General features: G+C 42.5%; 1 protein-coding gene across 2 annotated transcripts in view; it reads left to right on the forward strand.

Moving 5' to 3' along the window:
* The window catches only part of polr2c (RNA polymerase II subunit C), a 73,605-nt gene that overhangs the window by 32,383 nt on the left and 15,886 nt on the right, over positions 1-25,336 (forward strand). The window contains exons 6-7 of one of the 2 annotated variants that reach the window (XM_069894152.1): positions 20,930-20,981; positions 21,577-21,678. In XM_069894152.1, the coding sequence (XP_069750253.1) occupies positions 20,930-20,981; positions 21,577-21,678 (154 nt within the window). Of the gene's footprint in view, positions 1-20,929; positions 20,982-21,576; positions 21,746-25,336 lie in introns of both variants that reach the window. The other variant, XM_069894143.1, reaches the window with a different exon arrangement.

The raw sequence follows: 25,336 nt of genomic DNA on the forward strand, positions 1-25,336 counted from the left end.
CATCCATCATTAAGCCATGTTTTGTGATATTGGCCACAATATCATATCTTTTCGTCTGTAGCTGTACAACAAGGTCATCTACTTTAGTCCTAATGCTCTGTGCAATAATGTATACAGTCCCTGACCACTATCTGTTACCGATTTCTCCATCTTTCTATTGCACAGCAAATGATCCTGTCTTTTCACCTGCCTCTCCTTTTTGACCTCTTTGCTGCACCGTATTTTTTCTATTTTCCTCTTTCTCAACCCTAACACCCTGGTTCCCTCCCTCTACCAACTTTGTTTAAACCCTCCCTAATAGTTCTGTTAAACATCTCCGCCAGGATATTGGTGCCCTTTGAATTCAGGTGTAGCCCATTCTTTTTGTGTAGGTCATATCTCTGCCAAAATAGATCCAAATGATCCAATAACATGAAACCCTGTCCCCTGAATTCATCTGCTTAATTCTACTTTTTTTCGAATATTTTATTTAAATTTCCATTCATACATACATACATTAATGTCCAAATACAGAAAAATAACCATCGTACATCTCCAATTGATAATACAAGCTATTATATACCTCCCGAGTCCCTCCCGCTCCTTCTCCCCATATAATAATCCCAAAGGCGAGAAAGACAGAAAAGAAAGATGGCAAAAGAGAAAAAAGGAAAATAGAAACACATCTGGATACTAAATTTTCAATATATTCAGTCAACCTTTGCCTTTACGTTATTAATCATATACTAATTCCAAGGAGTTGATTAGGTTCTCTGAGGTTCAGGGGATACCTTCATAAATTAATACCTACAATATATAAATATTGACACCAATTTTTTTTAAAGTATGATTTATTTCTTAAATTATATGTAATCTTCTCAAGAAGATATCTGCATGCCATCCATCCATTCCCAAATGCGAGACTGATTTCCACTGTTAGACATTTTCGTGCAACTGCTAATGCAATTTTCACAAATTCCTTTTGAAACAAGTTAAATTTCAATTTTTGTCTTATCCCTGATACATTACCTAATAAGAAAAGCATTGGAACGTGAGGAAATTTAACTCTCGTAAACCATTCTAAAAATGCTCCTAATTCAATCCAAAATGGCCTCAAATTTGGACAAGACCATGTGGAGTGTGAAAAAAAAAAGTATCTCTTGATTATACCTGAAACACTTCTCTTATAAATCTGATTACACTCTATATAATTTCTGTGGGTCAGATGTAGAAAATTATATTGAAACAATCTATATGTAACATTTAGTGTATTTATGTCACAATTCCAACCAATTTTCTCCCCATTATTAATACTTAAATCTGTTTCCCATTTTTGTCTACACCTATGAATTCCTTGCTTTCGTGATCCCTTTTGCAATAATGTATACATAGCTGAAATAAACTTCTTAATAAATCTATTACAAATCAAAATTTCTATTTCCCTCCTTTCAGGCAATAACATTGCTTGTCCCATTTTATCTCATAAATACACCTTTATTTGATAATAACAAAATATTGCATTATTCTGCATCCCATGTTTATTTTTCAATTGATCAAATGACATTAACTTTCCCTCTTCAAAGCAGTCCACTATGCTCCTAATTCTTTTAGAAAACCAAATATTGAAAAGTTGATTGTTCATTGCAAATGGAATAAGTCAATTTTGGATCAATGGCATTTTAGGTATCACAAGATTCCTCATTTCCATTTCAAAATTTACCTTGTTTCAACAATGGAGTATCCATATCTCTGGTTATTAATCTCTTATCCCATTTATATTTGAAATCTTCCAACATTGTCTTTCCTATTTTATATATCTCTATCTTAATCCACACTGGTTTCTCTCCAAACAAAGAAGAGAGAAATCTCATATGTGCAATTTTATAATAATTTTTAATATTTGGAAGTTGTAAACTTCCCAATTCAAATTTCCATGTTAATTTTTCTAACGAAACTTAGACATTTTGCCCTTCCAAAATAACATTCTTACATATTGATTCAATTCCCAAAAAAAATCTGTGGAATAGGTATAGGCAATGTTTGAAAAAAGATATTATAACCTAGGACAAATATTCATTTTTATACAATTAATTCTTCCCAATAAAGTTATGGGTAATTCCATACATTTTTTTAAAACTTCATCAATTTTCTTGAGTAAAGGGTTATAATTCAATTTAAATATATTATTTCAGTTATTGTCTAGTTGTATCCCTAAATATTTTATTCCCTTCATGGGCCATTTAAATTGAGTATCTCTTTCACACTGTGTCTAATCACCCTTAACATAATCTCACTTTTATCCCAATCCCAATTTACTATTCTATATCTTTTAACCTTGAGTATAATGTATGTTATAAACTTTCCAGTTCTGTCGAATAGATTATTATATCATCGGCAAATAAATCTTGTATTCCTCTCTACCAATTCTAAAACCTTTAATATCAGAATCAGACCTAATCAATTCTGCTAATGGTTCTATTGCTAAAATAAATAAACATGGAGACAGTGGACACCCTTGCCTGCTGGATCTAGTTAATTAAAAAGAATCAGAAACTTGACATTTTGTACCTCTTTAGGTTTTGGTCCATTATACAAGTCATTTTTTTAAACTTTATTTATTCGTTGAAAATACAGATAATAAGTAACATATATAACAATAAACTAAACATGAACAATATATTTTATATATATATAAAAGAAAAAAAAAGAAAAAAGATAAAGTTTAAAAAAAAAACCCCAAAAAACTACCAAAAGGTAGTAATCCCTAAACCAAACTTTGGTGTGGATCACCCACAAGTGGATGATGACTAATAGAACATAAAGCAAATCTCTCCCTCCCCAGCCAAACAAAGAATAACAACAAGATATCATAATGACGTAAAAATAAGAATAAGAAAGTTCTTCTATTCATCCAAGAGATTCCAAACTCGGCGACCCCATTTCAAGAGAAATTAGATTCTTTCCATTCCCATTTCTACCATTTCTTCCATTTCCAGAACAACCAGATTTTTCTTTAGGAGACAATGGTGGACTACATCTTTGTCCTCTTACATCTGGCAACGAATCAGCAAAAAGCATTGCTTCATGCTCGTTCTCAAAACACAGAGATTGAAAGTCTCCACAAAACACCTTCAACACTGCCGGATACACCACAAAACTTCTTTAACTGGATTAAATCGACGCAGATGCTGAATAACCTCCTGACTCAAATCGGGATAGAAAAAAACTCTACTGTTCTGAATCATTAACGGAGCTTGTCGTTGTCTCGCATTTTGCATTTCTCTGTCCAAATAATTCAAGCATCAAATTATCACGGGTCTCGGTGATTGACCAGGCAGAGGCCTTCTTCTTAAGGCTCTATGAGCCTTGCCCCAATTCTTGCCCCAATATTTGTGGGATCCATTCTGTAAAAAAAAGATCTTGTTCTTCCATACCTTCCGGCAAACCAACAATCTTCACATTATTCCTTCAACTTTGATTCTCCAAATAATCTACTTTCCTCTCTAACTCCTTCTCACGTTCTCGCAATTCTTTAATGGATTTTTCCACCTCCATCACTTTTTCTGTATTAGAGGCCACTTGCTGTTTACATTCCAAAAAAGCAGACTGAATTTTTAAAAAATCTTCAGAAAATGCTTCCACACGTGCATTAACTGTAGTGAATTCTGACCTCATACTATCTTTCACTTGAGCCAATTCTTGCATTATCGGCTGAGTAACAATACTTAACAGGTTAAATTGTAATTCAGAAAGACTCAACCCAGCTTTCTTTAACGTAGTGTCAGAATCAGATAACTGCAGCTCCTGCTGCAGCTCAACAGCAGTCATTTTAACAGACTTACTACGAGTTTGAACTCCCTGCGACGGCACCCCGACTTCCTCAGGGGGTCTCCCCTGATATCCCCCCACAACTTGCTGTTGTTTCAAGAACTCACAGATAAGATTAAGCTCTTCAGGTTGGAGTACTGCCTGAGTGGTTTCAAACAATGGAGTCATTTTCCTGCGAGCTCCCTCTGTTAAAGTTGGCAGGCTGCCAGAATCAGGATCCACTTCTTGGGAACATGCACCTTAATCCTGAGAACGAGTAATTCCAGCGATATCCTTCTCCTGGTGAGTAGTAGTCAAATCTGAAGCTGCAGCAGGCTTTTTAGGCCCTAAATCTTCAACACTCCGAAAATGTAGTTTCTTCTTCACTTGAGGTTTAATCTTTTTACCATTAATGGCCATAACAGTTCCTTGATACTTTAAACTTAAGTTTTTAAAAAGTTTAAACTTAAAAACAAAGAGTTAAAAACGGGTTCTCAAAAGTCTGGCCAGAGAGGTCAAGATTGCACATCTAGACTCTACGCCATCTTGCCACGCCCCCATTACACAAGTCTTTAATCCAATTTGCAAATGTTTGTTCCACTCCAAACTTTCCAAATACTTAAAATTTAAAAATCCCATTCAAATCTATCAAATGCTTTTTCCACATCCAAAGCCACTGCTACATTATATTTCCTTTTTTCTGTGCCAAATGTATTTATATTCATCTGACTTCTGCTGACTTTCTTTTTTTAACAAACCCAGTTTGATCCATATTTATTAACTGGTAAGTATTTTGCCAACCCATTTGGCAATTATTCCATTTGGAATAATTAAAATTATTCTTAGTTGCAATAATCATTCTCAATGCTTGTTCTGTCTTTAATTGTCATGCAAGAAGCTTATGCTCCCTTTCACATACCTTTGTTTAGTCTCATCATTGCTTTCTCTGTTCTGTATTATGTTAAAGCTTTTTATTAATAAGAGACTAGTTTATCCTCACTCATTTGCCATTGTAAATCTTTTTCTAAATTTGTTATCTCATTCTCCAATTGTTCTCTTTCTTTCATATAACCCTTCTTAATTTTAAAGTATAGGTTATTATTTGATCATGTAATACACCTTCATCCCGTCCTATAAAGTAAATATTTTTGTAACTGAGTTAGAATTAATTGAAAAATAAATCTTATCTGTCTTCTAGTAAATTCACAAAAATCTTTGCTTTATAATAACATAAGAGTTATCCATCTATAAACTGATTCTTTTCTATCCACCATTGTTATTGCCAACAACAAAGGAAAATTATCAGATAGAATTCTTGCCTTATAATCTGCTTGCTGAATTTTTGGCCTTAAGTTGTGCAGATATCAGGAATAGTCAATCCTAGACTAAGAATCATGTCTACTGGAGTAAAAAGAGTAGTCTCTTTCTCTTGGATGAAGTCTTCTCCAAGCATCTATCAAATTTAAATCTTTCATCAATTATAATGTAACTGGCTGCTTACTATAGCTCTTGTTGATCTAACTAAAACTGGATCTAAACCGAAATTAAAGTCTCATCTGTTTGAATATTCTCTTGAGGATTTGTCAAATTCAAAAGTTTCTTGTATAAATTTTTCATCATCAATATTTGGTTTCTAAGAGTCCAATGCTCTGGAAAAATTTGACATTGTATCATAACATATCTCCCTGCAGGATCAGAAATTACATTTTGTATTTTAACTGGAGTTTCTTATCTATTAAAATAGTTACTCCCCTTGCCTTTGAATTAAATGAAGAAGCTGCAAAATATCCTACCTAGTCCCTTTTTAACTTCTGATGTTCTCTTTCAATTAAATTAGTTTCTTGTAAATAAGGTAGATCTACTTTCATTTTCTTAATATGTGCCAATATTCTTTTCTTCTTCTCTGGGCTATTAAGCCCGTTAAAACTAAAACTTAAAACATTCACTACTTATTGATATATTTGTTAATCACCCCTTCACCTCTCTCCTCTTATCTTGTTGTTTCAATTCTTTTATAAGTCTTATATCAAGATATTTACCCCGAATCCAGGTAAGAAAATAAAAAAAATAAAGAAACAAAATTAAATGATAACAAAAAACCCAATTAATATTGCTAAAATAATACACAACAACATTCCCCCCCCTCTACTTTACGGGTAGCGGCCTTTTCTTTCTTCTTTTTTTTTCTTTGGCTTGGCTTCACGGACGAAGATTTATGGAGGACTATGTCCATGTCTGGTGCAGGCTCGTTGGTGACTGACAAGTCCGATGCAGGACAGCCAGGCTCGGTTGCAAGGGAAAATTGGTTGGTTGGGGTTGGGTGTTAGGTTTTTCCTCCTTTGTCTTTTGTCAGTGAGGTGGGCTCTGTGGTCTTCTTCAAAGGAGGTTGCTGCCCGCCGAACTGTGAGGCGCCAAGATGCACGATTAGAGGCGATATCAGCCCACTGGCGGTGGTCAATGTGGCAGGCACCAAGAGATTTCTTTAAGTAGTCCTTGTACCTCTTCTTTGGTGCACCTCTGTCTCGGTGGCCAGTGGAGAGCTCACCATATAACACGATCTTGGGAAGGCGATGGTCCTCCATTCTGGAGAAGTGACCCACCCAGCGCAGTTGGATCTTCAGCAGCATGTATTCGATGCTTGCGGACTCTGCCAGCTCGAGTACTTCGATGTTGGTGATGAAGTCATTCCAATGAATGCTGAGGATGGAGCAGAGAAGGCGCTGATGGAAGCCATAGGTGATGCCAGTAGAGGACCCATGATTCGGAGCCGAACAGCGTGGGTATGACAACGGCTTTGTACACGCTGATCTTTGCGTGTTTCTTCAGGTGGTTGTTTTTCCAGACTCTTTTGTGTAGTCTTCCAAAGGTGCTATTTGCCTTGGCGTGTCTGTTGTCTATCTCTTTGTCGATCCTTGCATCAGATGAAATGGTGCAGCCGAGGTAGGTAAATTGGTTGACTGTTTTGAGTTCTGTGTGCCCGATGGAGATGTGGGGGAGCTGTTAGTCATGGTGGGGAGCTGGCTGTTGGAGGACCTCAGTTTTCTTCAGGCTGACTTCCAGGCCAAACATTTTGGCAGTTTCCGCAAAACAGAACGTCATGCGCTGGAGAGCTGGCTCTGAATGGGCAATTAAAGTGGCATCGTCTGCAAAGAGTAGTTCACGGACAAGTTGCTCTTGTGTCTTGGTGTGAGCTTGCAGGTGCCTCAGATTGAAAAAACTGCCATCCGTTTGGTACCGGATGTAAACAGTGTCTTCATTCTTGAGGTCTTTCATGATTTGTTTCAGCATCATGCTGAAGAAGATAGTAAAGAGGGTTGGTGCGAGGACGCAGCCTTGCTTCACGCCGTTGTCAATGGAGAAGGGTTCGGAGAGCTCATTGCTGTATCTGACCCGACCTTGTTGGTTTCCGTGCCATGTTGAGGAACTTGGGGGGGCATCCGAGGCGCTCTAGTATTCCCAAAGCCCTTTCCTGCTCACGGTGTCAAAAGCTTTGGTGAGGTCAACAAAGGTGATGTAGAGTCCTTTGTTTTGTTCTCTGCACTTTTCTTGGAGCTGTCTGAGGGCAAAGACCATGTCAGTAGTTCCTCTGTTTGCACGAAAGCCACACTGTGATTCTGGGTGGACATTTTCAGTGACACTAGGTATTAGTCTATTAAGGAGAATCCTAGCGAAGATTTTGCCTGCAATGGAGAGCAGCGTGATTCCCCTATAATTTGAGCAGTCTGATTTCTCACCTTTGTTTTTGTACAGGGTGATGATGATGGGATCATGAAGGTACTGAGGCAGCTTTCCTTGGTCCCAGCAGAGCATGAAAAACTCATGCAGTTTGGTATGCAGAGCTTTGCCACCAGCCTTCCAGACCTCTGGGGGGGGATTCCATCCATACCTGCTGCTTTGCCACTTTTCAGTTGTTCAATTGCCTTATATGTCTCTTCCCGGGTAAGCACCTCATCCAGCTCTAGACTCAAGGGTTGTTGAGGGAGCTGGAGCAGGGCGGATTCTTGGACTGAGCGGTTGGCACTTAAAAGGGATTGGAAGTGTTCTGACCATCGATTGAGGATGGAGATCTTGTCACTGAGGAGGACTTCGCCGTTTGAGCTGCACAGAAGGCTTTGGACTTGGGGTGAGGGGGCGAATACCGCCTTTAGTGTCTCATAAAAACCCCTGAAGTCGCCAATGTCAGCGCTAAGCTGGGTTCATTTGACGAGGCTAGTCCACCACTCATTTTGGATCTCCCAGAGTTTGCGCTGAAGATGGCTGCATGCGAGATGGAAGGCTCGATTTTTCTCTGGCCAGGAAGACTTTGCAAGGTGAGCCTGGTGGGCAGATCGCTTCTTTGCCAGCAGTTCTTGGATTTCCTGGTTGTTTTCGTCAAACCAGTCCTTGTTTTTCCTGGAGGAGAAGCCCAGTACCTCTTCAGTGGATTGCAGTATGGCCGTTTTCAGCTGATCCCAGAGGGTTTTAGGAGATGTGTCCGTGAGGCAGTTTGCATCCTCGAGCTTTGCTTGGAGTTTTGCCTGGAAGTTTCCTCTCACTACGTCTGACTGCAAGTTTCCAACATTGAACCTCTTTCTGGGGTCTCCACTGTTCTTGAACTTTGGCTTGAAGTGAAGGTTGAGCTTGCAGTGAACAAGCCTTTGGTCAGTGTGGCATTCCGCGCTGGGCATGACCCTGGTGTGGAGCACATCTCGTTTGTCTCTTCCTCGCACTAGAACGTAGTCCAGGAGGTGCCAGTGTTTGGATCAGGGATGCATCCAGGTAGTCTTCAGGCTGTCTCTCTGCTGGAAAAGGGTGTTAGTAATGACAAGCCGCTGTTCTGTGGCCAACACCACAAAAACACACATGATTCAACACATGTCAATCACTTCCCTCCAGCTCCCCCGCGTGTTCATTATTACGTGAATTCATATCCATTCTTTTTCTTTGGCTTGGCTTCGCGGACGAAGATTTATGGAGGGGTATGTCCACATCTGCTGCAGGCTCGTTGGTGACTGACATGTCTGATGCGGTTGCAAGGGAAAATTAGTTGGTTAGAGTTGGGTGTTGGGTTTTTCCTCCTTTGTCTTTTGTCAGTGAGGTGGGCTCTGCGGTCTTCTTCAAAGGAGGTTGCTGCCCGCCGAACTGTGAGGCGCCAAGATGCACGGTTGGAGGCGATATCAGCCCACTGGCGGTGGTCAATGTGGCAGGCACCAAGAGATTTCTTTAAGCAGTCCTTGTACCTCTTCTTTGGTGCACCTCTGTCTCGGTGGCCAATGGAGAGCTCGCCATAGAACACGATCTTGGGAAGGCGATGGTCCTCCATTCTGGAGATGTGACCCACCCAGCCATTCATCAACTCCTTAAAAATAAAGAAGAATTTCAAACTCCTAGTTAGGTTCTTGATGAATAGTTGGTAAAACATCTGGACAAAGAACTTAAAAGTTGCAGGATGGCGTAAAACAGATCTGTAACCTTTCTTGCACAAAGTATTCTTTACCAGATTAAATTCTTTCCTTTTCTTCAACAATTCAAAACTCAGGATAATTCAACAATTCAGGATAAAAGAAGATCTTTCTTTCATTATATTCCAAAAGCCCTTTCTCTTCTTGGCTTTGCTGCAAGTTCTAACACTTTCTCTCAAACCTGGTAATGAAGAACCTTTATTAATATAGCTGTGGTTTTTGATATGGTAATGGCCGTGTTCTTAAAGCTCTATGAGCTCTTTCTATTTCAGTATCTCTTTGAAACTCATTCTGTACAAATATTCCAGGAATCCAACGTTGAAAAATAGTTATTCTCCCCTTCTTCACCTTTAAGACCAACAATTTTGATATTCTTTCTTCTACTAAATTTCTCTAATATATAACATATATTACATAACAATTACAGCACGGAAACAGGCCATTAGGCCCTTCTAGTCCGCACCGAACCAAACACCCCTTTCTAGTCCAACCTCCCTGCACAATGCCCATAACCCTCCATCTTCTTCTCATCCATATACCTGTCCAACCTTTTCTTAAATAATACAATTGACTCCGCCGCCACTATTTCTCCCGGAAGCTCATTCCACACGGCTACCACTCTCTGAGTAAAGAAGTTCCCCCTCATGTTACCTCTAAACCTCTGCCCCTTAATTCTTAACTCATGTCCTCTTGTTTTAATCTTTCCTCCTCTTAACGGAAATAGTCTATCCACGTCCACTCTGTCTATCCCTTTCATAATCTTAAATACTTCTATCAAATCCCCTCTCAACCTTCTACGCTCCAAAGAATAAAGACCTAATCTGTCCAATCTCTCCCTATACTCTAGATGCTTAAACCCAGGTAACATTCTGGTAAACCTTCTCTGCACTCTCTCCACTCTGTTTATATCCTTCCTATAATTAGGCGACCAGAACTGCACACAGAACTCCAAATTAGGCCGCACCAACGTCTTATACAATCTCAACATCACCTCCCAACTCCTATATTCCATGCAATGATTGATAAAGGCCAGCATACTAAAAGCCTTCTTCACCACCCTATTCACGTGAGTTTCTACCTTCAGGGAACGATGTACCGTTTCTCCTAAATCTTTCTGCTCTTCTGTATTCATCAATGCTCTCCCATTTACCACGTATGTCCTATTCTGATTCTTCTTACCAAAATGAAGCACCTCACACTTATCAGCATTAAATTCCATCTGCCATTTTTCAGCCCACTTTTATAAGCAGCCCAAATCCCTCTGCAATCCTTGAAAACTTTCTTCATTATCCACTATTCCACCTATCTTAGTATCGTCTGCATATTTACTAATCCAATTCACCACCCCATCATCTAGATCATTAATGTAAATAACAAACAACAATGGGCCCAATACAGATCCTTGAGGCACACCACTGGTCACCGGCCTCCAACCTGACAGACAATTATCCACTACCACTCTCTGGCTTCTCCCTTTCAGCCAATGTTCAATCCATTTGACTATCTCAAAATTTATACCTAAAGACTGCACCTTCCTAACTAACCTTCCATGTGGTACCTTATCGAAGGCCTTACTGAAGTCCATATAGACAACATCCACTCATCCACATTCCTAGTCACCTCTTCAAAAAATTCAATCAGATTGGTCAAACATGACCTTCCTCCCACAAATCCATGTTGAGTGCTCCTGATCAGACCCTGTCTATCCAGATGTTTATAAGTACTATCTCTAAGAATTTTCTCCATTAATTTACCTACCACAGACGTCAAACTTACAGGCCGATAGTTGCCAGGCTTTCTCCTTGAACCCTTTTTAAATAACGGAACCACATGCGCAATGCGCCAATCCTCCGGCACTGTCCCCATATCTAATGACATTTGGAAAATTACCGCCAGAGCCTCTGCTATTTCCTCCTTCTCACCTTCTCACAAAATTTCTTATTCACAACAGCAAGTGCATCATCTGAGTTTTATATTTTGTCTATTCTGTCTTAAACCATCTTTTGACTACATTCTGCATTTTTAACTCTTCCATATCTTCAAATCTTTTTTGCACTTTATTCACTGTATCAAAAGTTTTTCGTTTGATTTTGTTTAATATCCAATCTCACTTGTTTTAGCTCCTTTGTTAGGATCAGTTTCTGTACTTAATCTCTGGGTTTTTATTAGCATTTTAGCTTTTCTACCTCTCTTCTACCACCTCCACCTCCCCCCCCCCCCCCACCACTGCATTTCTCCTTTGTTGTGCTAGAGTCCTGTTTGCTGTGGTCTTCCTGTGTCAGGTCAACCTCTTCAAACGATATACCAATTTCTGAGAGGGACTGTCACAGAACTGCTCTCCACTATTTCTCTCTCAATTACTTCCTCACGTTCCCTGATTAACCGAAGGTCATCAAGCTGCAGTTCCAGATCCCTGACATGGTCCTTAAGGAACCATCTCTCAATGTACCTGGTGTTGATGTAGTACTTTGGGAGGCTGGTGGTCTCCCAGAGTCCCCACATCTAGCTCTCCAAGCACAACACTAATCTCAGATACATACTGCCAATGCTTCTGTCCGATATGTCTCAATCAATGTACCTGTAACTTACACTTTTACTATAATTCTCACCTCTTACCTGTTCAGCCAAAGTCTTACCTCTCTGACTCAGTCCACTCCAACGACAACTGCTCCCCGGTTGTGTAAAGAGCAAGCCTCTCCTTAGCCTCTGCTTGCCAACGTTCTTGACCCATAGCCTCAGAGACCCACTCCTTCTACCCCTCCTTTTATTTGTTCCTGCCAATTATCTCAATTTCTGTCATTTATGTTCTTACATAAGAAACAGGAGCAGGAGTTGGCCATCCAGCCCGTCGAGCCTGCCCCGCCATTCAATGAGGTCGTGAGTTATATGGTGATAGCTCATCTCCACCAACCTGCCTTTTACCAATATCCCTTAATTCCCCTACTACGTAAAAATCTCTCTCCACTGTTTCAATGAGCAGAGATTTCCACAGATCTATCACCCTCTGGGAAAAGCAGTTCCTCCTCAACTCTATCCTAATCTTACTACTCTGAATCCTGAGGCCATATCCTCAAGTTCAGCTCTCCCCACTAATGGAAACAACTTGCTTACTATAAGATCCCCTCTCATTCTTTTAAATTCCAGTGAGTATAGTCCCAGGCGACGCAGTCTCTCCTCAGGCAAACCTCATCTCTGGAATCAACCTGGTGAACCTCCTCTGCACCGCCTCCAAAGCCAGCACATCATTCATCCAGTAAGGAGATCAGAACTGAACGCAGTTCTCTAGACTCCACCTCATCAGTACCTTGTACAGTCGCAGCATAATTTCTCTCCTCCTCAGTTCAATCCCTCTACAATGAAGATTTGCCTTTTTGATAGTTTGCTGCATCTTCAAACCAACCTTTTGCGATTCATACACACACTCTCTGAAGCCCTTCTGCACGACAGCATGCTGCAATCACTTTCCATTTAAATAATACTCTTGTAAATAAAAAACTTCAATTTTTTCCTTTCCAGTTTACCAACTATTTATTGTACTCCATCTTGCCAGACCACTTAGCCTATCTCTATCTCTCTGAAGATGATCTGTATCCTCTGCATCATTTGCTTTTCCACCCAATTTAGTATCATCAGCAAACTTACTGTAGATGCCCTTACACTCTGTCCCCTCCTCCAGATCGCAATGTACATTGTGAACACTTGTGGAACCAGCACTGATCCCGGTGGGATAACACTCACCACCAATTGCTAACCAGAAAATTACCCCTCTATCCCTACTCTCTGCTGTCTTTGGGGTTAACCAATTCTCTATCCATGTTAATACATCACCCCCATCTCTATTCATCCTTATCTTCTTTTATGAGGCACCTTATCGAATGCCTTCTGAAAATCCGGGTTTACAACATCCCTCTGCCCCTCTTTATATACCCTCAAATAACAAGAACCCCGTCAAACCCCCTGCCTTTCCTGAATCCACGTTGCCTTTTGCTTTTTGCTTTTCTATTTTTGCCTTTTGCTTTTCTATTTCTTCATCAATGATAGCTTCAAACATTTTCCCACTGTTATGGACCTTGGCCAATTTAATTTTTGACTGAAGTCAGGACTGAACCTACTGCGGGGATTTGACAGCTGCTAGGAGTTGTATTAGCTCTGGGCTATTATTAGGGAACTTTGACAGCTGTCAAAGCACAGGAACCACGCGCTGGAAGTTCGTTGGCGCGCAGGAGAGTGAGCCTGTGGCTGTTAACTTCTCCACCAATGGGGAGAGCTGGAGGCAGCGCTGGGCTGTTTCCAACCCCCAGCACACTGGGTTTGAAGAGGATAGTCAGTGGATTGGACTGCAGGCAGTCAGACAGTTGGTCGGACTGTGTGTTCTCACCCAGCAGCTTCAGCAAACCACACGCTGAGTTGTTTTGTTGACGGGTGCCAGCAGTTTGGGACACTCTAATATGCAGAGTGTGTGTGGGACTGGCCAGAGCCTCTCCTGTCCCCTTTCAAGAGGAGGACTTAGTGTGACAGCAGTCACAGGACCACTCAAGCCAGGATGTTCAAAGTAGAGGATTCGTGTGACAGAAGATCACTTGTTAACCCTGAAGAGAGCTTAGGAGAAGTGAACCTCACGAGGTCACGGTGAAAATTCCTGGGTAAAAGAAGGTGGTTACTGCCACATTTGAACTTCAAGCCAGTTTCATTTTCCAAGTCAAAAGGGACCACGGTCACATGGATACAGCCTCAAACTAAAAGACCAGTGGGCAAGGAAACAAATAATCCCAAGCCTGGAGATCAGATCCGTGAGCTGTTCCTTCTTGACTGACAGACTTGAGATGACAGACGTGGGGAATTGTTTTGGGAATTTAGGTGATTTTTTTTTTCCCTGGAGCATTTTAGCTTGGACTGTAATGGGACTGTATGTTTTTCCCACATATGCTGTATAATAATCTTGTTTATATAGAGTTGTCAATAAGGCTGGTGTTCGGGTGTTATTAGGTTAATTCTATTATTGTTAGTTTGTTAATAAATTTTGTATTAAACTTAACCCATTTGTTTATGTGCCTCCCAATTGCTGCTGGGGACTGTAACACCATCTACAAATGTTAAAGGAACTGGCCTGCAGCTGCCTGGTTTTTGCATACATCCTTTTTTGAATAGTGGCATGGCATTTGCCTTCTTCCAATCTGCTGGGACCTGTCCAGAGTCCAAAGAATTTCGGTGAATTATCACCAAAGCCTCAACTATAACTTCTGCCATTTCTTTCACTACCATGGGATGCATTCCATCATTGACCAGGGGACTTAACTATCTTTACACCTCATGTTTGCTCAGCACTGCCTCTTTAATGACAGCTGATATAGTCAGGACCTTGCCTCCCATCACATCCATAGCATCTGTTTTCAGCGTCGTCAACATGTCCTCCACCATGAAGACAAACACAAAGTAGTCATTCAAATCCTCAGCCATGTCTTCCTTCTCCAATATCAACTCCTCCTTCTCATCCTCCAAGGGACCAACCTTCACTTTAGCCACCCTTTTCCTCTTTATATAATTATAAATACTTTTACTGTCTGTTTTTATATTTTGTGTTAATCTTTTCTCATAGTGTACCTTCCCTCTGTTTAGTGCTAGCTTTGTGGTTCTTTGTTTCCTTTTAAAGTTTTCCTGACTTCCTAGTTTCTCCACTGCTCTACCATCTTTGTACACACAAGCATTTAGTTTGATGCCTTCCTTTATTTCCTCAGTTCTTCAAGGCTGGCTGTGCCTTTAACCAGAATATACTTTTGTTGAGCACCATGAAAAATCTCTTTGACTGTTTTCCACTGTTCCTCAATCATCCCTCCATGTAGCCTGTGCTCCCAGTCTACATGTGTCAATTCCTTCCTCATCGCCTTGTAGTTTCCCTTGTTTAGGCATAATACACTGGTTTGACAGAACAATTGTATGAGAAGCTTAATCATACTGTGATCACTCTTTCCAAAAGAGTCCCTAACTAGAAGATCGATAATATTACCTGTCTTATTGAGCAAGACCAGATCCAAGGCAGTATGTTCCCTTGTAGGTTCAGTAACATGCTGTTCAAGAAAGCCATCTATGAAGTCCTTCTCAAGGTTGCATGATTCACCCAGTCTATGTGCGTGTTAAGTCCCCCACAGTAACTGCTTTTCCAGCCTTACATGCCTCCGATATCTGTTGGTTTATTGCCGCTGCCTGTTATTATTGGGTGGCCTATGGACAACTCTGACCAGTGATTTTTTTTTTCCCCATTATTATTCCTAATCAGATTTGATATGTTGTTCTTTAGATCTTGTATCATCTCTCACTATTGTTCTGATCTCATCCTTAACTAAGAGCACTAACCCACTTCCCTTACTTTTCTGCCTGCCCTTCCATATTACTCGATATCCTTGGATATTTAATTCCCAATGCACCCACCCTGCAACCATGTTTCTATAATGACCACTTTGTGCTTATTTGTGCTACAAGTTCATTGACTTTGTTTCAAATACTACAGGCATTCAGAAACAGTGCCCTTATACCTTTTCTGATTTTAAAATCTAGTCATCTTTGCCTCTTTTGCACTTGACTTTTATCCTCTCGATTCTAATTTTTCTCTTTTTTTAACTTTTGCCCTTTACTTTATCCTTGTTCTTCTATATTACTTTATCCATCCCTCTCCAATCTGTTGAACCCACACCCTACGATTTAGTTTAAAGCCTCGTCCACAGTCCAAGTTATGCGATTCACCAGGATCCAGGTCCCATCATGGTTCAGAGAGAGCCTGTCCCCTTTGAATAGTTACCTCCTTCTCTGTACTGGTGCCAATTTCCCATGAATTGGACCCCTCCTCCCACACCAATCCTTAAGTCATGCACTTAACTTTCTAATCTTCTGGACCCTGTGTTATGTTGTTGGTACGCATATGGACCATAACAACTAGATCTTTCCCCTCCCACTGCAAATTCTTCTGCAGGTCAGATAATATGTCCCGAACCTGGGCACCAGACAGGCATTGCAGCCTCAGGACACTCTGTCCCAGCAACAGAGAACTTTGTCTATCCCCAAATACCATTATGCTTCTCTTTTCCCCTCTTGAATGGCTTCGTGAACCAAGGTGCCAAGATCAGGATGCTCATCCTTCCTACTGGCCCACTCTTATCCACACGAGGAGCAAGAATCTCAGACTTGTGAGACAGTCAAGGGCTGAGGCTCCTCCAGCACTGACTCTTGGATCCCACGACCTGCCTCACTCACAGTCACACTCGCTTGTCCCTGACAACAGGCCAACTTTGGGGCAGCTATTCTAATGGATGTGACTGCCTCCTAAACAAAATGTCCAGGTACCTCTCCCTCTCCCTGAAGTGTTGTAAGGTTTGAAACTCAGATTGCAGGACATGAATTTTGAGCCTGAATTCTTTGAGCAACAAACACTTGCTGCAGATGTCATCAGGAACCACAACGGGGTCCACCTGCTTCCACATCATGCAGCTACAACACATCACCTGATCCTCTGGCTCCTTTATTTAATTAGTTGGTGACTTTTATATAACCACAACAAAAGCCTTACCTGCTCCTCATCTGTTCCTCCTTGTTGAAGTCTCGTGAGTCAGAGCCTCAGTCCCACTCCTACACTGAGCCACTCACACACTGGCTGCTCCGCTTGAGGTTCCCTTTCTTTTATTTGTTATCTGTATTGTTATGAACTAGATCAGAGCAGTGGGAATATACCATAGACAATGGTATTTTCAAAGTCAATCATTTTTATTATTAATTATTGATAACATAAAATTTCTCACTCACTTTAATCTAACTTAACCCCACTGTGTGTGTGTGTATATGTGTGTGAGGGAGAGGGGGGGGGGGGGTAAAAACCAAATGCATTACAGTTCAGGCATAAAAAGCTTTTGTGTTAAAACTCAAGCTTTACTGCTGATTAAATACAGTTAAGGAGTAAGTGTGAGGCTTCATATTTCTTTAAATTGTTGGTCAAAAGCAATTGTGAAGTATTTTGAAACATCAATTTATCAGGCCTTTTTAAAACTCACAAATTTCTTGTAGAATTGTGTTCAGAGTAATGTTTCTTCATACAAATTATTTTTTTCTCCTTTGCATGGAGATTTTGGAATCTGAGTTCACATGATAAATCTGTCCTCTTTTTAAAGAGACAGTGAAGAGGGTATTTTTTTTCATGGTGATTTCACAAATTCAGACAAGGACCAAAGGACATGGTTGAACTGCCCTCTTCAACTGAGGCAGTTAGAAGTGCTCTTCCTCCTACAAAAGCCACTTATTCTGTGTTCTCTTTTGACCAGGAGTAACATGTAACAGTACATTTTCTGGTCACTATTTCAATCCTGTCATACTCAAAGGATGGCCAAGCAACTGGTTCTATCCTGTGTTACCTACAGGATGGCCAGGCATTGTCTTCTGGTTTCAAAATGTCTCTGTTTTCAGTAATATATTTTCTGAAGTGTCTAATCATGTGACATGACATCAATACTGATTCTGTTTCATTTCTCCAAAAGCATGAATCATGGCAGATGGTGCTTTTGAAGTTACTTCACATCTCTTCCAGAAATTCAAGTGGATCAGACTCCAATCAGTCTGCACAGTTCAACCAGCAAAAGGCTTTCTTGTGTGCACAGCTGTTTCTCCAGAAAACACCTATGTTTTGAGTTCTCATTGGAGAACAGTCATAAGCCTTGTATGACTCTGCAGTTTTGAATTAGTCTTTATAAGCAAACAAACTTCCAGCAGAACAATAGCTTAACAGATATTTTGACTTCACAAATGTCTCACCACTGCCATCTCAAAGAATTGTGTGTGTTCCTGGGTTCAAACCCACAAAACTAACTTTAATAAGAAATTTATATTTTATAACTAAAGATATCAACTTTAAAGATTAATATTAGCATCAATCTGTCACAGTGGCACTTAGTCACACCAACTTTTAACACACTAACTTTTCAGCTGTTTACTGCTTTTTATTTACTTATTTGAATAAAGCACCAGTCCCAACTCTTTCTCATCGCTGAGTCTTTGCTACACTCCTCTCCATAATGGTCCCAACACTTAGAGCACAAACAACAGAGGCCTCAACACAAACCCCAGCAGAACACCACTAGTCATGGACCCTGAAGAACACACTTCCACCATTGCCCAGCCAATTCCAAATCCAAGCTATTAAGTCACAGTAGATCCTATGCATCTGCACCTTCAAGATCAGCCTACCATGTGGGATGTTGGCAAGATCCTATCTAAAGTCCATCCACTCTTATCAACCACTTTTGTCACTTCCTCAAAAAACTCAATAAAATTAGTAAGACATGACCTGCCCCTCACAAAGCTATATTGACTGTCCCTAATCGGACCACAACTTCTAAATGTGCATATATCCTATCCATAAGTAAACCATCCAGTCATTTCCCTACCACTGATGTGAGGCTCGCTGGCCTATAATTTTCTGGATTATTCTTAACTCCCATTTTGAACGAAGGTACAACATTGTTTATTCTTGGATCTCACCTGTTGTTGGTGGTGAGGATATTAAGATCTTCACCATGGTCCCAACAATCTGCTCTGTCAACTCTTTCAATGACCTGGGATGTATCCCAACAAGTTCCAGGGACCTGTCCACTTTAATGCTCTTTAAAAGACACAGCATCACCTCATTCTTGATCTCCGATTTCTCTAGCACAGTCATTCTCAATCTTTTTTCCACTGTGGCCCCCTTAGGACTCTGCTCTAAGTTTATGGGCCCCCTTCGCTGTGAAACAGTCAAGTTCAGTTGGTTTCTTCCACACTTTTCTCTACTGACTACATAAAAGCATAGAAAACATTTATGTTGTGTCAGGTGAAAATAAAACAAAGCTTTTACTCCAGGTGTAACAACTGTAGCTTGTTGTTCCAAAACAAACAGACAAATAGGAAATCTTTCTATTGAACATGTAGGAAAGAAGAAAACATGAACATACATATTACAGTTTCCATACCCCCCCCATTAAGGATTTCAGACCATGCCCCCCCCCCTTAAATGTGCTGGCCATTTTAGTACCTGGCCCCCAGGTAGGCCATCTGGCCCTGTGTGTATGGTTACTCTAGCATATTAACATTCCCTGCACTGCTCTGACTATCTTCACTATCCTTCTAACCGAAGCAAAGTATGAAATTTAGTGCCTCACCCAGTCCAAGCATCAGTACCCTCTGTCAAAGAATTCCTTCCTTCTCCCAAGTTCTCTGTTTCTTCATGCAAGAATAAAATCCCTTATGGTTCTCTAAACATGCTTGCCTAGGACAACTCATGTCACTTTTTGGCCTTCCCATGCCTTGCATGATCTTTTTCCTGCCAATCTTCATGGAGCCTTACATATATGCATCCTTTCCTTTGAGGAGCTTGCGTGACCCACCTTGTCAGCCAAGGTTCTCTTCCTTTATCATTTTTGTCCCTGTGTCACACTGGAGCATGCCTCTCCTGGACTCTAATTAGCAGATCAGTTGTAGACATCCTTTAAACCCTGCTCCTAATGAACTATCCTGAGCTCATGCCTAATAATATTGGAAAGTGCCCTCTCCCAATCACCATGGACACAAACTGCATTGATTCCATTATCATTTTCTCCTTGTCCTCCACTTACCCATGTCCTGGGGGAATTTAGTTACCACCTCACCCACCAACACACATCTTTGGGACATGGCCATAAACCACATGGTGGCAAGGGAAATGTGCACTCTCTGAGGTCAGGATTGAACTGTGGTCTCTATTGCTCAGAGGCAGCATCTGCAGCCGCTGGGTCACCCACCTCTGCCTCCTTTCTGACAAACCTATGGCTCAGTGAGCAGCTGGTGAGCCTTGCTGGTGTGCACCCTGCCCCACCCACCTCTGTACAAATGTTACAAACACTCCCATCACGTGAACTCATCAGCATCTCGTGGCAGATTACCTACTTTAAATAGCCACACAGCATGGAAACCCAACTTGCCCATGCCAACCAAAATGTTCCACCCACCCCAGTCCACCTGTCTGCATTTGGTTAATCTCCCTCTAAACCAATACAATCCTATCCAGTGAATCCATCCAAATGTCCCTTAAACATTTCAATAGTACCTCAACCACTTCCTCTGGCAGCCTGTTCCATACACCCCTCTGGTTCCTATTAAATATCTCCCCCTCACCTTAAACCTATGTCCTCTGGTTACTGATTTCTCCCACTCTGCGCAAAAGACTCCCTTTGTTCATCCAATAGATTTTGTACACCTCTGAGATCACCCTTCATCCTTGTGCTCACCAATGAATCAAGCCCTGCCCTGCCCCTATTATTCAAGTTTCTGAATCCTGGCAACATGTCATCAATCTTCTCTGTACCCTCTCCAGCTTGATGACATCTGTGACAACCCCCTCCTCCAGCATCCTGTACCATGCACCCACCCACTGTCCTATATGTGGCAGTTGGAGACAGTCTGAGTCAGAGTGGGGAAAGATTTTCCACTGAGAATTGTGGATTGGGGGAGAAGTGTGAGAGTTCACCACCCCTTCCCATCTGCCCCAGTCATCCCAGAGCAGATGCTTCAGGACACAGGGCCAAGGTGTAGGGGGGAGGGTGGAGACAGTGTGGGGTTAGTGTATGGAGGGGGATGACTGGGGTGGTTGGACATGGGGGTCGGGGGTCAGCAGGGTTAGGGTTAGGCCATGCTCATCATTTCCCCTTCCACAGGTGACGTCTCGGAGCCGGGACAACGACCCCAATGACTACGTGGAACAGGATGGTGAGGTCACATAGTCAGGGCTGGGGGCTGGTGCCATTCTCTCTAGGGGTGGGCTGTCCTCGAGGGCTGCCCTTGGGGCAGGGGGGAGAGGAGGAGGGGTGGAATGCCCTCAGGGAAGTGGGTCAGGGCTGTCCTGGGGGAAGGGTCAGGGAGAAGGAATGGGCTATCCTTGGGGGGGGGGGTCAAGGGGAGGAATGGGGTGTCCTGGGGGGGTCAGGAGGAGGGATAGGCTGTCCTCGGGATAGGCTGTCCTCGGGGGAGGGGATCAGGCGGAAGATGGGCTGGCCATGGGGGGGGAGCATGAACTGGAGTCAGTGGGGAAGCAGGTGTTCTGGGGGCAATGGGGTACAGATGGCTCCGCCTCTGGGGGCAGGTTTGAGTGGGAGGGGGTATCCAAAAGGGAGGTTAGCAAGTGAAGAGGAAGATGGGGGGACAGATCCCAGAGATGGTGGGAAAGGTGTTGCTGTGTTCATGTTGGGGTAGAGCTGTGTGTGGGGCTGGGATGGTTGGGTTGGGTTGTCAGTTTAGGGCTGTTGGGGTGTGGGGTGTGATTAGGGTTTCTGTTGAGTCTCACCACCCCTCCCCACCCCCTCAGATATCCTTGTTGTGAAGCTGAGGAAGGGCCAGGAGTTGCGGCTGCGAGCTTATGCCAAGAAGGGCTTTGGCAAGGAGCACGCCAAGTGGAACCCAACGGCGGGTGTGTCCTTCGAGTACGACCCTGACAACGCCCTCCGGCACACTGTCTACCCCAAGCCTGAGGAATGGTAGGGTCCAGGGGGTGGGGGCTGAGTGGGTGGAACTGGACCCCAGTGCAAGGAAGGGGGTGTGGGAACAGACCCTGGGTCGTAGGATGGGAACAGACCCCAAGTCGGGGGGGTTAGGGGAGTGACGAAGTTTAGTTTTGTGTGTTTGTGTTGGGGGGGTTGGCAGGTGGAGCTGGGGGATGAGCAGGGGGGTGGGGATGGACACTGGGCTCTGTTCCAGAGAATGTGGGACCTGTTGTGATAGGACGGTTTGCATCTGAACTAGAGGGGGACTAACATCCTTGTAGGTAGTTTTGCTAGTGCTGCTCCTCCGGGGGGGGGTTGAATCCAGAGTGTTAGAGAAGATAGTGAGGTGGAGGAGGATACAGGTCATGTGACGACTGGATGTATAGACAGAAATCAAACGTTTGTATGTGATAGAAATGTCCTCAGGCGTATTTATTTTAATGCAAGGAGTATTGTCGGAAGAGCAGGCAAACTTCGGGTTTGGTTTGGCATGTGGGATTAGGGCATCATTCCTATTAGTGAGACATGGCTGTAGGAGGGGCATTACTGGCAGCTCAGTGTTCCAGGGTTCCATTGCTTTAGATGTGATAGAGGGGGGGGGGATGATAGGGGGAGGAGTGGCATTGCTAGTAAGGAAAAATATCACAGTTGTGCTCAGCAAGGACAGCCCAGAGGGCTCATCTACAGAGGCCATATGGGTGGATCTGAAGAACGGGCAAGGTGTGACCACTCTGATGGGGTTGTATTATAGACCACCCAATAGTCAGGGAGAATTGGAGGGGCAAATCTGTAGAGAGATACCAGACCAATGTAAGAAACAGAACGTTGTGATAGTAGGAGATTTTAACTTTCCAAATATTGACTGGGATTCCCATACTATAAAAAGGCTGGATGACTTGTCAAATGAGTTTAGGAAAGTGTTCTAAATCAATATATAGAGGTAGTAAGGAGAGGATGCAGTACTTGATCTCCTATTGGGAAACAAGACACGTCAGGTGACAGATGCATGTGTAGGTGAACATTTTGGGTCCAGTGACCAAAATGTCATTAGTTTCAAGTTAATTATGGCCTTCGAGTTGAGATTCTAAATTAGAGACAGGGCAATTTTGTGTAAATGAGAAAGGATCTAGAAAGAGTGGATTGGGATAAGTTGTTTTCTGGCAAGGGTGTGTTCAGTAAATAGAAGGCCTTCAAAGGTGACATTTTGAGAGTGCAGAGTTTGCATGTTCCTGTCAGGATTAAAGGCAAAGTTAACAGGCATAGGGAACCTTGGTTTTTGATGAATATTGAGGATCTAGTTAAGAAGAAGAGGGATGTATAGGCAAGGCAACAAGGAGGAAATGAGGTACTAGAAGAGTATAGACAATATTTAAGAAGGAAATCAGGAAGGAATAAAGAAGTCTTGGAAGTTGCTCTGGCAGATAACGTAAAGGTAAATCTGAATGGCCCATTCACAGCCAGCTCTTCAGCGCTTGACGTCCTGCTTTGCGGAAACTGCCAAAATGTTTGGCCTGGAAGTCAGCCTGAAGAAAGCTGAGGTCCTCCATCAGCCAGCTCCCCACCATGACTACCAGCCCCCCCACATCTCCATCGGGCACACAAAACTCAAAACGGTCAACCAGTTTACCTATCTCGGCTGCACCATTTCATCAGATGCAAGGATCGACAATGAGATAGACAACAGACTCGCCAAGGCAAATAGCGCCTTTGGAAGACTACACAAAAGAGTCTGGAAAAACAACCAACTGAAAAACTTCACAAAGATAAGCATATACAGAGCCGTTGTCATACCCACACTCCTGTTCGGCTCCGAATCATGGGTCCTCTACCGGCACCACCTACGGCTCCTAGAACGCTTCCACCAGCGTTGTCTCCGCTCCATCCTCAACATCCATTGGAGCGCTTTCATCCCTAACGTCGAAGTACTCGAGATGGCAGAGGTCGACAGCATCGAGTCCACGCTGCTGAAGATCCAGCTGCGCTGGATGGGTCACATCTCCAGAATGGAGGACCATCGCCTTCCCAAGATCGTGTTATATGGCGAGCTCTCCACTGGCCACCGTGACAGAGGTGCACCAAAGAAAAGGTACAAGGACTGCCTAAAGAAATCTCTTGGTGCCTGCCACATTGACCACCGCCAGTGGGCTGATAACGCCTCAAACCGTGCATCTTGGCGCCTCACAGTTTGGCGGGCAGCAACCTCCTTTGAAGAAGACCGCAGAGCCCACCTCACTGACAAAAGGCAAAGGAGGAAAAACCCAACACCCAACCCCAACCCACCAATTTTCCCCTGCAACCGCTGCAACCGTGTCTGCCTGTCCCGCATCGGACTTGTCAGCCACAAACGAGCCTGCAGCTGACGTGGTCTTTTTACCCCCTCCATAAATCTTCGTCCGCGAAGCCAAGCCAAGAAAAAAACCTGAAAAGGTTCTAGAAGTATGTTAAGAGTTAAAGGATAGTAAGGGACAAAATTGGTCCCCTAGAGGATCGGAGTGAATTTCTATGTGTGGAGTCTAACAAGGTGGGGGAGATCTTAAACCGTTTTTCTTGCATCAGTGTTTACTCAGGAAACTGCCAGAGTGTATAGGGGAGAAAGGGAAACAAACAGTAGTGTCATGGAACAGATGGGGATTTAGATGGACGTGCTTGCTGCCTTACAGTGAATAAAGGGAGGCAAATCACCCAGGCTGGATATGATATTCCCTTGGACCTTGAGAGAGATTAGTGTAGAAATTGCAGGGTCCCTGACAGAATTATTGATAATATCCTTATCCACGGGTGAGCTGACGGAGGATTGGAGGGCAGCTCATGTTGTTCCATTGTTTAAAAAAGGCTCCAAAAGTAACCAGGAAATTACAATCTGATGAGCCTCACATCAGTAGTAGGTAAGTTATTAAAGGGTGTTCTGAGACATCAGGTATGCAAGTATTTGGACAACCAAAGGTAGTCAGCAAGGCTTTTTTGTGTGGTAGGTCATGTTTAATAAATCTTTAGAGATTTTAGAGGAGGTCACCAAGAAAGTAGGTGAAGGAAAGGCTGTGGATGTTGGCTACATGGAATTTAGTTAGGCCGTTGACAAGGTCCCACATGGCCTATGATCAGGTATTGGAGCTGGGACCATTGGTGTTTATTATCTATATCAATGATCTGGATGATAATGTGGTAAAGTGGATCAGCAGGTTTGCAGATGACATTAAGATGTTGTGGACAGTGAAGAAGATTTTCAAAGCTTGCAGAGGGATCTGGACCAGCTAGAAAAAAGGCTGAAAAATGGCAGATGGAATTTAATACAGACAAGTGTGAGGTGTTGCTATTTGGAAGATCGTACACGGTGAATTGAGGAGAGCAGAGGAACAAAGGGATCTGGAAATATAGATACATAATTCCTGAGGTTATCAAGAAAACTTTTGGCATCTTGGCCTTCAGAAATCAAAGTATTGAGTATAAGAGTTGGGATGTTATGGTGGGGGTTGTACAAGATATTGGTGAGGCCAAATTTGGAGTATTGTGTGAAATACAGTGGAACCCCATTAGAACACGATAGTTGGGCTTCAAAAAAATTTAATCGCAAGAAAGGTGGGGTAG

The sequence above is a fragment of the Narcine bancroftii genome, chromosome 1 (genome assembly GCF_036971445.1).
Source record: "Narcine bancroftii isolate sNarBan1 chromosome 1, sNarBan1.hap1, whole genome shotgun sequence".
NCBI lineage: Eukaryota > Metazoa > Chordata > Chondrichthyes > Torpediniformes > Narcinidae > Narcine > Narcine bancroftii.